Here is a 12,252-nt window from a genome sequence, read left to right on the forward strand (position 1 = left end):
TATTTCTCATATGGTTTTTTAATATGTTAATGTTAATAGACTCAACAAAATCAAACTTTGTATCCTGTGGTAGTTGGAATTACTTGTGATATCCAATTAAGGATTGTCTGTTAATTCTTTTATGTTCATCGAGGTATGAACAAAAACAATCATCCGCAAACTGAATTGACGAAGCTGTTCTCACATAAGTCTGTGGATGATTTTGTTTTGTTCATACCCAGATGAACATAAAAGAAGTAACAGACAATACTTAAAATTACATTTAAAACTTACTTACTAATAATAATAATAAAAGTTCATATTTTATTTTGAATTTTTTTTTTGGTTAAAACAATAACGCTCAGTAAGATAAATTACCAATATAAAATGACGTCATCAGGTATGACATTCCTTGACGACGTAATGTTTACATACTCCCGTTGCTATGGCTGGACCAATGGGATGATGTTTTATGAATGTTACGGATATTTAATTATAATGTTTTACACAGTAACATTTGATACAGTTGGAAACTTGAGTAATGAAAGGACTCCGATATGTACGTTTTATTTTATTAGTAGTATTTTTTCTTCATTTTTTTTTTCTTCTTTGTTTTTGTTGAAAAAACCAACACTGTAGCCTATAATCATCTATAAGAGATGCATGGAACATGTTTATATAACTTTGTCAGCCAGACATACATAATCAGTCCTGAAATCAATTTGGTATTTATCTTGTTTGTTGTTATAGATGTCTTCCGTTACACCGAGTCGCCCGTTACCGCCTCCACATGAGCAAACATCCGAAATCACTGAATCTGATGACAGCTTAATATTATTGTTGGATGAACGCTTAATGGCTGACGAGGAAGCAAATGTTGAAAGCATGGAAAAGGTATTTTACAATCTTTGATTTAATGTGGCAAACAAATAGGTTGAATATAGAATTATTGGAACTCAGGGTTTCTGCCAGAGGGTAAAATGGGTATGATGCCATACCCAAAATTTTAAGTTAACCTTTTGACAAAACCAATGACTCTTATCATTACTGTATGATTTTCTTAACCATAACCCTAAACATTAGCCATTTTCTTTCTGGCGGAGGCCCCCTATACCCTCTGTTGACTGTGGTTGCATTCAATTCCATAGCACCATACCCCAAAACTTTCTTTCTGGCAGAAACCGTGGAACTACCAGGAACAACTTTTCTTGTTTCTTTTGTAGTCTATAAAGTAAATTTCAATGGAACATTAAAAGTAGTAATTTGAGGGCGGGACATAGCCCAGTGGTAAAGTGCTCGCCTGATAGGTGGTTGGTCAAGAATCAATCCCCGTCGGAGGGTCCATTGGGCTATTTGTCATTCCAGCCAGTGCACCACGACTGGTATATCAAAGGCTATGCATGGTATGTGCTATCCTGTCTGTGGGATGGTGCTTATAAAAGATCTCTTGCTACTAATGGAAAAATATAGCTGATTTGTCATCCAATAGCCAGAAATCAATGTGCTCTAAACAAAACAAACTTTAACTTTAAAAGTAGTAATTTTCTTTTCTTTTCTGTAATACATCAAAGTTAGTTCACTTTTTAACAGAATTACCTGAATAATAGCATTTTGACCGTGACTTTGCAGGAAAGTAATTTTAAGACTCCACAGACAAAGAAGTCTGGTAAAAAGAAAACATGGATTCCTCCTTCGCCGTTCACACCAATGCAGGATTACGACCACATGGTCACTCCACAGTTAAAGGTTTCTTTATTTTTTTACACGGTGTTTTACTCTATAAGAGTCTATAATTATTAAAATGATAACCATTTAAAGTGGCAGACCCTAGTTTTTAAGCACTAAGCCATTTCTATATAGTCTATTTTCAGACAGTATTTTCTCATTTAAATGTCTCAGACTTTAGTTTCTTGCTGTTATAACCTTATCTAAATATGTGTTGCAGGTTTATAGATTAACCAAATTTAGTTTTCTATTTCACGGGCTGAAACTAGGATCTGCACCTTTAAACACGAATACAGTCAGATTTGATTACTTTTACAGTATCACAGTATCATACTGTCGTACATTTTATACACGTAGCAATTTGATTACTTTTACAGTATCACAGTATCATACTGTCGTACATTTTATACACGTAGCAATTTGATTACTTTTACAGTATCACAGTATCATACTGTCGTACATTTTATACACGTAGCAATTTGATTACTTTTACAGTATCACAGTATCATACTGTCGTACATTTTATACACGTAGCAATTTGATTACTTTTACAGTATCACAGTATCATACTGTCGTACATTTTATACACGTAGCAATTTGATTACTTTTACGCTATCACAGTATCATACTGTCGTACATTTTATACACGTAGCAATTTGATTACTTTTACAGTATCACAGTATCATACTGTCGTACATTTTATGTCAACAAATACCGCCGTTTGAAGCAAGATGTTATACAAATAGAGGCACTGATTTTCCACGATCGCGGAATCGTGGACGGAATCGCGGAAATACCTATCTGAAACGGAATTCCCAATTTTTTTCCAAAACATTATTTAACTTTAAATAGCACATTTGATTAATTAAAATTTATTTTTCGAACTAGAAACTATGGACACCGACATCTGCCTGTGCTACGCTACGACACTAGTACCTTTGTATGTTACGCCAAATGTTTAATGTAGAGTATCTAGACATTTTACCAGTCATGTTTTCTTTGCTTATTCCCGGCGATTAATGGGAAAAACCGAACATTGTGAGCTAAAATTGTCCGATATTTACTCAAGTGAAAGATATATTATGTTATGTTTGCTTATTAATTTTTAACATTTGCGGCATTGCCATATTTCCGATCTCACAAAGGAATGCAGTAATTGCATATTGTATGCCAGGCTTTGTTCAAAATAAATTATACAAGGGAAGTGGTTTATAATGTGGTCATTTGTAATTATTTTCCCGATCATATCGTAAAGAAAACCGAAAATGTCCGAAGTCTGTGTCGTAGCGTATTCGTGTTTAAATTTAAACCAAAAATAAATACAAACTATTTATTTTATACCAGCAATTAATTGCGGTGTGTGTGTGTGCGTGTGTGTGTGTGTGTGTTTGAGTGAAACAAAAACAGAATTTGTTTAATACTGAAACGGAAAAAAACGGAATTTGTAACATTATGAAACGGAAAAGGGAAAAATCTGAAACGGAAAATCAGTGCCTCTATACAAAATCTAACCAAACATTTTATGGGTAACATTTTTTCACTCCGTAGGTAACTACTATCATATAAAAAAAATTAATTAAGTAATATGTGGTCTATACCTGCATTCACAGCGCTATCCGAGTTTTTTTTTTATATCCATATAAATATGCTATGTGTTCCTTACATTTTTATGCAGTGATGGAAAAAGTGCTATTTATAAAAAAATTATGACATAACCGTCTTCACAGCATATCCTGACACGGCACAGGAAATACCTTACTATAATAGCTTGTAATGTTGTATGGTGATTATCATCTGTAAAAGTGTTTATTTCGTGATTAATGTATTTCTAACAGTCTCATTCCAGCCAGTACACCATGACTGGTGTATCAAAGGCCGTGGTATATACTACCCTGTCTGGGATAGCGCATATAAAAGATCCCTTGCTGCTAATCGAAAAGAGTAGCCCATGAAGTGACGACAGCGGGTTTCCTCTCTCAATATCTGTGTGGTCCGTAACCATATGTCTGACGCATTATAACCGTCAATAAAATGTGTTGAGTGTGCCGTTAAATAAAACATTTCTTTCTTTCTTTTTAACAAACAGACCAAAGAAAATATTTAAATTCTAAGTGTTCCATAAAAACTTATAGCTATGTATTGTTCTGTATTTGTTAGTAAATGATGAACCTATATTTAGCATTGTTTCAGTATTTTGTAGCGTAAGACCTTTCATTGTTTCAGAATGCTGTTGAAAGGTACGGTCTGAAACCTACGATGTGCAAGAAGAGGATGAAGTTAGTGTTAAAAGATATTTACCAGCAGACCCATCAGTGTAAGCATTACATTTGCCATGTCTGTCTGTGTGTAGCATTCAGTTCATTGGCTTTATTGTGTATGACACTGTATTTCAGTAGGCCTATACATCTTGTATATATCGCACACACCCAATTCTAGTTCACTCAAGCAGTAGAAAGGTGCCAGAAAGCCATGCTAGAAAAAATGTCTAGCACACGTCCCCATGACAATAATCTGCCCATTTCACTAGTTACAATGTAATTTGTCTCGTCCTTTAGGAGGTTGACAGTCGTTGCTACCTGTTCATTATGTCATTCCATAATCAAAGGCAGTACGTGATGACAGGTAATATGTAACACTGCATGCATTCCTTCTAGTGACCGGCCTCGGTGGCGCCGTGGCAGGCCATCGGTCTACAGGCTGGTAGGTACTGGGTTCGGATCCCAGTCGAGGCATGGGATTTTTAATCCAGATACCGACTCCAAACCCTGAGTGAGTACTCCGCAAGGCTCAGTGGGTAGGTGTAAACCACTTGCACCGACCAGTGATCCATAACTGGTTCAACAAAGGCCATGGTTTGTACTATCCTGCCTGTGGGAAGCGCAAATAAAAGATCCCTTGCTGCTAATCGGAAGAGTAGCCCATGTAGTGGCGACAGCGGGTTTCCTCTTAGAATCTGTGTGGTCCTTAACCATATGTCTGACGCCATATAACCGTAAATAAAATGTGTTGAGTGCGTCGTTAAATAAAACATTTCTTTCTTTCTTTCCTTCTAGTGACGTAATGTATATCAGCTGTGAGCAGGGTTGTGACGTCACGGTACAAAAATAATATGACGTGAATTTTATAATAATTATACTAAAATTATTAGTATGATTGAACTAGAAAATATTTCTGGCGCTCGTTCTTTTGTAGATGTTTTTTCTGACACTCATCTCAAAAACATCAATCCTTGGAGCTTGTTAAAGCTCACTCCAACGATTGATTTGATCGATTTTCTTTAGACTCATGTCAGAAAAACCATCTACAAGAGGATTCATGTCAGAAACTATTATTCTACCCCGTCAGTGGGCCCATTGAGCTATTTCTCGTTCCAGCCAGTGCACCACGACTGGTATATCAAAGGCCATGGTATGTGCTATCCTGTCTGTGGGATGCTGCACAAAAATGATCCCTTGCTACTAATGGAAAAATGTAACAGGTTTCCTCTCTATGACTATGTGAAAATGACCGACCATATGTTTGACATCCAGTAGCCGATGATTAATAAATCAATGTGCTCTAGTGGTGTCGTTAAACAAAACAAACTTTAACTATTATTCTAATAATTTCAGTATTACCCAGTTTAGTATACCAGTCGTGGGGCACTGGTTAGGGACTGGATGGAATAAATTAACAGGTCCAAAAGTGTTCATTCCTACTAAGTGTCACGCCCTCTACCATGCACACATGCAAACACACACACAGCTTAACATGTGATTAGGTGGTGTTAAACAAATATGCCTTATTGGTGTCTAATTTGTTAATGTTTTGTCTGCCAGATGAGACTGACAGTGACTATGAACCAGAAACAAAAACAGAACAACCTTGCCAAACCAAAACATTAAGCAAACCTGAGAAGAAAACAAAAACAAAAACCACTCAACAAAGTAAGAAGCAACCAGGAAAAACAAAACCTAATATTCAACAGAAAAGCCTACCTCAGCAGTTAACAAACCTGTCCAGGGATGCCAGAAGTGTAGTTCCACAAAAAACTACGGGTCAGCATTCGGAAGAATTATCCATTTCATCATCACAGGAATCAACAAACAGGTATCTTTAAAATTTTAGTCATATATGTTATATCTGTTAGTATTCAATTCTTATGGTATTCATTTTATATTTAACCTCTTGTAAATCAAAGGACTTAGAGAATAATTAAAGTAACGAGTTATGAGGAATTATGAATTATCTGTCCCAAGTTAATGAATGTTGTAAAGTTTTTTTATTTATTTAACGACGCCACTAGAGCACATTGATTTTTTATCTTATCATCGGCTATTGGACGTCAAACATATGGTAATTTTGACACTGTTTTGAAGAGGAAACCCGCTGTCGCCACATAGGCTACTCTTTTTTCGACAGACAGCAAGGGATCTTTTATTTGCGCTTCCCACAGGCAGGATAACACAAACCATGGCCTTTGTTGAACCAGTTATGGATCACTGGTCGGTGCAAGTGGTTTACACCTACCCATTGAGCCTTGCGGAGCACTCACTTAGGGTTTGGAGTCGGTATCTGGATTAAAAATCCCATGCCTCGACTGGGATCCGAACCCAGTACCTACCAGCCTGTAGACTGATGGCCTGCCACGATGCCACCGAGGCCGGTATGAATGTTGTAAACCCAAGCCTTTGCATAGAGAGTTGGTTATTCTCTTTATTACCCACTGTCACTTTTAACTGGTTTTTAATATAAAAATTCCTATGCTGTCTGCAACAAAGTCATGAGCCGTTACGTCATATAATTTTACAGCACATTACATGACTACAAAATAATAGGACTGTGGTTACATTAGAAAATAATTATTTTTCTAAGGGGCCGTGCAAATATTATGTAATGCTATTTTTGTCAAAATTAGACACCCACCCACCCCTTTGTAATGCCCCGTAACGCTAGACCATACACCCCCCAAAATATTATTTAATGCTCGGAGATACCACCACCCCCCACCTCCCCCCCACCCCAACACACGGACAAAGCAACGTGGCAATGTTTATTTATACCCATGTGTACTACAATGATGTCATTAAAGTGACGTATTGTTGTACAAACGCGGGTTTTCACTTGCGCCATTTTAAAAAATCTGGTGTATTAAAGCATTTCAGCTTGATTTATAATTGTTTTGGGTTTACATTTACCTCCAAAAACCTACATTATATATTGTTGTCATGGCAATGGCACATTTAAGAGAAACAAAATTGTGTTACGTAATGCTGTTCAATACACCCCCCACCCCTTGTAGCGCCACATGGACTTACACACCCCACACCCCTAAGCATTACATAATATTTGAATGGCCCCTAAAGCTGCTGCCTATGAAAATATACCATTTCATGTTTATGAAACAAATAAGTCAATTTTATTTATATAAAATATCATATAACACTGTGCAGAGATCGAAAATATATAACCCTATATAATATACTCGAGCCCATATGGCTAATAAAAATACATCTTTTCATGTGTTGTTTCTACTGTGCTAGATGAAGTGTTATGTGCTTTGTTAGCATTTCTGTTTGATTACAGCACTTGAGTTTAAGACCCAGAGTTTACAGTAGATTATAAAGCTGTATTATATCTTAATACAAGTAAAATTTTAATAAATGAAATAATAATTGTGTTTTATCTTCACTTGTGGAATCTCGTTTTCAGTGATATGCCAGAAGAAAGCTTTTTAGTTGATGATGAAGATCTGTCAGCTTCTCAACAGGTAAACATGGATCATTCACGGATACATGTTACTGTATACCTTAGTCTCACATGCCATCAACTCAATTCTGCATGCAATTTACTATTTCCGTATCTGTATTTTCGTAGAGGATTACTATATAAAATTTGATGTTGTCATAGTGTAGTTGTAAGCAACTAGTAAACACGTAGTATTATGACTATTTACTATGCATGCACTGAATGCCTGCGAATGGAAATGCATATATAGCTAAAAGGTACTGTGCATATGCTTTATATCAATAAACCGTGTGAGAAATTTCAGACATTATAAATTCTAGCCACATGTAATACATGTACCTATAAGTAATCCACCTATTCACTGATAAACAGCTTTACTTCGATGGACATCATAAATACTAATATTATAAAGATATGTGTTGATTGTGCTTAAGAGTCATATCGGCAATCAGATGATAGGCTAAAGACTGGTTTCAAATTAAAAGAAACAGCTTTGTATCTTGTGTATTAACTACATAATTTATATTTAACTACATTATGTATATGTGTTTTTTTGGTGGTAATATTTTTTCAGACTGAAAAGCCAGTGTTACATGCACAGTTGATGAAGTTTGTCATGGACAACCCAGAGATCCATACTAAGATTTTGGTATATGAGGTAATGTTCTAGTTAACATTTTTGATAGAACATATGGCAATATATTTGACATAAACAAATTAATACCTGTGCTGCAGAATGGGTGCTTCAGTGGAATTAAATGTGATAATTATGTTCTGATGTGGCATTAAACCAGGCCTGTTGAAGAGAATTTTGGATTGCGGGAGGGGGTATGACTGTAAACAATAATTAATGCTGAAAATAGAAAGCAAATGTTTGTTTACTCAGCACATGCTTTAAACTCTGGCTATTTAGCATCTAAGATTTCAACACTTGGTTTAGATAATTAGAGAAGAAACCTGCTGCCACCATTATGGTTACTCATACTGAATTGCAGCAATGGGACTTTTCATAGGCATATTCCCACAGAAGACCGTACACACTATGTGTGGCATTGGTTGGGATGGGTGAAAACAAAACAAAAATACCAAGAGGATTTGATACTATAACCCTTCTCACTTCATTTGTGTTCTCTACCACTGAGGTTATTAATATAAAATGCTCTTAAATGCATTCTGGAATTTTAAAAATTAATACCACATGGATTCAATTTATTCAAAACAAAAACTAAAACTCCCCAACTCTATAGAGTAGGTTTTGAACCAAGCATTAAGCAGTACTGAATATCAAAACAGTGTAATGGTTAAGACCACTGTTTACAGGGCTGTTGAAGCTGGTGGAAATTGAATATGGCACTTTGTAAACACCTAGGTATTAAAATAAAATAAAAGTTAAATTGACATTTATTTGTGCATTATTGGGAAAATATTGTTGGGTTGAGTGGGCACACAATCTGGAAAATTAAGAAGAGAGTTGTTAATTTATTTTTTGTAGCCATTGGAACTTGATTGGCTGAAGTTGAAACTGACAGAAGGAGGGATAAAGTGTTCTATACAGAAGCTGATGGATTTTCTTGATGAAAAGGTATTAATAGACAAAAGATTAAAATAATACTAATAATGTCCCATTAAAGCCATGTTTCCTTAATTCTGCCAAAATCTAAAAACCAGTGTATGTTATAAACACTACAAAAAGAAACCAAATTGAGTTGTGTGTTTAATTCTTAATTTTTTTTAGAGTAATTGCGATATAGCTGTTTTTTAATGTGAACAGAACTTAATATTAACTAACAAATGAAAATATTTGAATTGAAATAAGGCCCATCTAAACAGGTTTTCTAACCAAGGTTAAGCATCTAAATGGTAATAAAGAACTTGAATTTAAATGGTAATGTCGGTTAATTTTAAATTCTAGATGACATATTAGTGTTACTCTGTTTCCAAGTTAGAAAAAACTATTAAAAAAAGCAGTTTGCATTCATATGTAGTCCAGTTCAATTCACCTGCTTTATCATAAAAACTTTTTTTTTTAATATATTAATAATATTTAATAATATTAAAATATCAGTTTTATTAGCACCGGTTACATCTAGTATTATATAATAATTAGAACATTCAAGCCATAGGATTTCAAATTTCACAGGAAACACGTTTTTGGTTCCATGCCTTTTGATCATGGGAACCCATCGGAAACTTGTTTTAAAAGAATTTATATATAATTTCAGTTCCATGATTTTATTGATAATAATATGGTACCGAAAACTATCATTTCCGTGAAATCAGAGGGCCTGAACATTTCATATCCTCTGTTTAATTTAATGATATTTGTTTTTTCAGTGCATAACATTTACTATGAAAAAAATGAGCAAGCGAAATTCAAGACGAAAACCCGCAAGAAGAAAGAAAGCTGCAGTGTTAAAGTTGGCTATTTAATAGCTGATAGTCTGTGATAATTTGGTCTGGCTTTTGTTGTGCATTTCTTTTTCACAGTAGATATTATTTTGATGATTCATTCAAGAGTGTGGTGATATTTATATTTTCAAAAGTGTGTTAGGTAGTATTGTTACTTCTTGTTTCACGTAAAATCGTGTGTATACATAAAAAAGAGAATTTTTTTTTTAGCAATTAAAGAGACTGTCCTGAGTTTACGGCCATTGTTGAGATGACAAACAGATATTTTTCAACAACTTATAACTACTATATTATATTAAATATATTTTTCTGCATTACATATCAATGGCTGTGTAGTAAATGTATTTCTGAACATCCTAGTGTTTGTACTAGGTCAAACTTTCTTTTATTTCCTAATAAATATTTTTAATACATAAGAAATTAATGGGAGATGAGGGCTTCAAGAATTTTTTTTTAAATCCGCTAGCCATGGGATCAGTGATTTAAAAAATGCACTATCCATGATTAAAAATTCACTAGCCTTACTTTACTTTAAGTTAATACAATTTTACTAAATGATAGTAATAATCAGATATGTCGCCTAAAGAGGGAGACAGAGCTTAAAAACACTAACATTGGGGGTTGGGGTGGGTTAAGATATTCATATTTACAAAATACTTAACTGCAACATTTGACAAAAACAATTCATTAGCCGTTGGGCATGACAATAGTAATTATTTACTAGCCCAACATTGAATATCACTAGCCATGGGAGTGGGGATACCATAATCTAGAAGCCCTGGAGATGAAACAGTAGGACAATCAAAAACACATTGAATATACAGTCACTGATATTCTAAACAATAATCTCTATTTAGTACATAATGATAGTTGTTGAAAAATAATCTTAGTTTGAAACATCTTAGAATTGTAGCAAACTCAAGATGGTCCTTTTAAATCATTAGTTTATTTCTTGATTTTGAATTGAATAAGGCATTGATTTCCGAGGTAAAATTGTATTTTAGATATTTTTTTATCTGAAGTTAAAATGATGTAACAACATCAGTGGAGAGAGACACTGAAATTCTAAACAAGAATCTGTATTTAATATGTAATGGTAGTTGTTAAAAAAAGTCATTATTTTATTTCTTGATTTCCAATTAAATTCAGGTAAAAATTGTATTTGAATATAAAAATATCTGAATTTAAAGTGATGCAACAACATCAGTGCCTGTGGGGACACTGTTATTCTAAACATTTTATTATTATTAGCCGATTTTATTCAGACATTTGACCATGTTATGACTGTGTACTTTGTCACTGTTAAATGTGGGAGACAATATTCGATCCAATCATGAAGTAGCAAGTCTTCTGCTTTTCATCTTGAAGCATTGTACAAGTATTCAGATCAAGAAATTGGTGCCAACTATGTTGACCAATATTAAATTGGATATGGTAAACATGAAAAACTAAATGATTAGTTAAAGTTTATTTTGTACAAGCAGTTTAGGTCGATGACAGTCACTTGTTGCACCCTTATTTCGGCTTCATACACAATAATGGTAATTTTTATAGGATATATTTGAGGAATGGTACTTTTTATTTTTTTCATCTTTTAAAACTTTTAACCAAATATTTTGTCTAAAATTATGAAAAACAAAAACATACTAACATGTACGTGGTATTGTCGGCTCAAATAGATCTCAGGACTATTTTGACGGATCAAGGTAAGTAAATTGTTTTTTATTTTTATGTGGCAAAGCATCATAATAATATAGCTGATTTTGAATTTGAATTATGTCAGTAGGCGGCTGGCCAATTCTAATGATGTCACTTTGCATCTCTTTATAATAACAATAAACTGTGTACTTGACATTTCCATTTTCATAATGCTGGAAAAATTCCAATGCATAATTGCTATTGAAAATGTTTTGTTTAAAAATTAATAATTCACATGTATCACTGTGGTTTAAAAAACCCTTATAATTAATATATTGAACTATTTATGAAATATGGATTTGAAGTAAAATTATGGTAAGATATATGTTATATTTATTGTGTACAAAGCCAAATAAAGTGCAAAAAGTGACGACCTTATAACTGCTTCTTGATTTCAAACATTTGTTTCTAGATTAAAATATCAGAGGCAGAGATAGCTTCCCATTCCACAAAATGAATTTCAAATCTTTAGAATGTTAATTTTTTTGCTGACTTATAACCCTGGAGGTTATAATGATCCTAGTTATTGACTTAAAAAAACCCCCCATATCTTTTAACACCCAAAGAGCTGGTCATAGTTTTATGACGAGCCTTGAAGCTTCCGGTTGGTTCTCATGTTATTGTTGTTAATGACTTGGCCCGAGGTCACAGTTATATTTCTAATCTTTTTTATGTAGCCTTTGCTAAAGTGATTTTTAAAAAACATAATTTTAT

General features: G+C 34.0%; 1 protein-coding gene across 3 annotated transcripts in view; it reads left to right on the forward strand.

Annotated features, from left to right (window-relative positions):
* LOC121376509 (structure-specific endonuclease subunit SLX4-like) overlaps positions 1 to 10,394 on the forward strand; it is a 31,606-nt gene extending 21,212 nt beyond the window's left edge. For 2 of the 3 annotated variants that reach the window (XM_041504397.1, XM_041504398.1), the window contains exons 18-25: positions 730 to 873; positions 1,609 to 1,725; positions 3,928 to 4,018; positions 5,523 to 5,793; positions 7,396 to 7,453; positions 8,006 to 8,089; positions 8,924 to 9,013; positions 9,766 to 10,394. In XM_041504397.1, the coding sequence (XP_041360331.1) occupies positions 730 to 873; positions 1,609 to 1,725; positions 3,928 to 4,018; positions 5,523 to 5,793; positions 7,396 to 7,453; positions 8,006 to 8,089; positions 8,924 to 9,013; positions 9,766 to 9,861 (951 nt within the window). In that variant the 3' untranslated portion in view covers positions 9,862 to 10,394. The remainder of the gene's footprint in view (positions 1 to 729; positions 874 to 1,608; positions 1,726 to 3,927; positions 4,019 to 5,522; positions 5,794 to 7,395; positions 7,454 to 8,005; positions 8,090 to 8,923; positions 9,014 to 9,765) is intronic. The other variant, XM_041504399.1, reaches the window with a different exon arrangement.
* Positions 10,395 to 12,252: the final 1,858 nt, after the last annotated feature.

The sequence above is a fragment of the Gigantopelta aegis genome, chromosome 6, assembly GCF_016097555.1.
Source record: "Gigantopelta aegis isolate Gae_Host chromosome 6, Gae_host_genome, whole genome shotgun sequence".
Classification (NCBI taxonomy): Eukaryota; Metazoa; Mollusca; class Gastropoda; order Neomphalida; family Peltospiridae; genus Gigantopelta; species Gigantopelta aegis.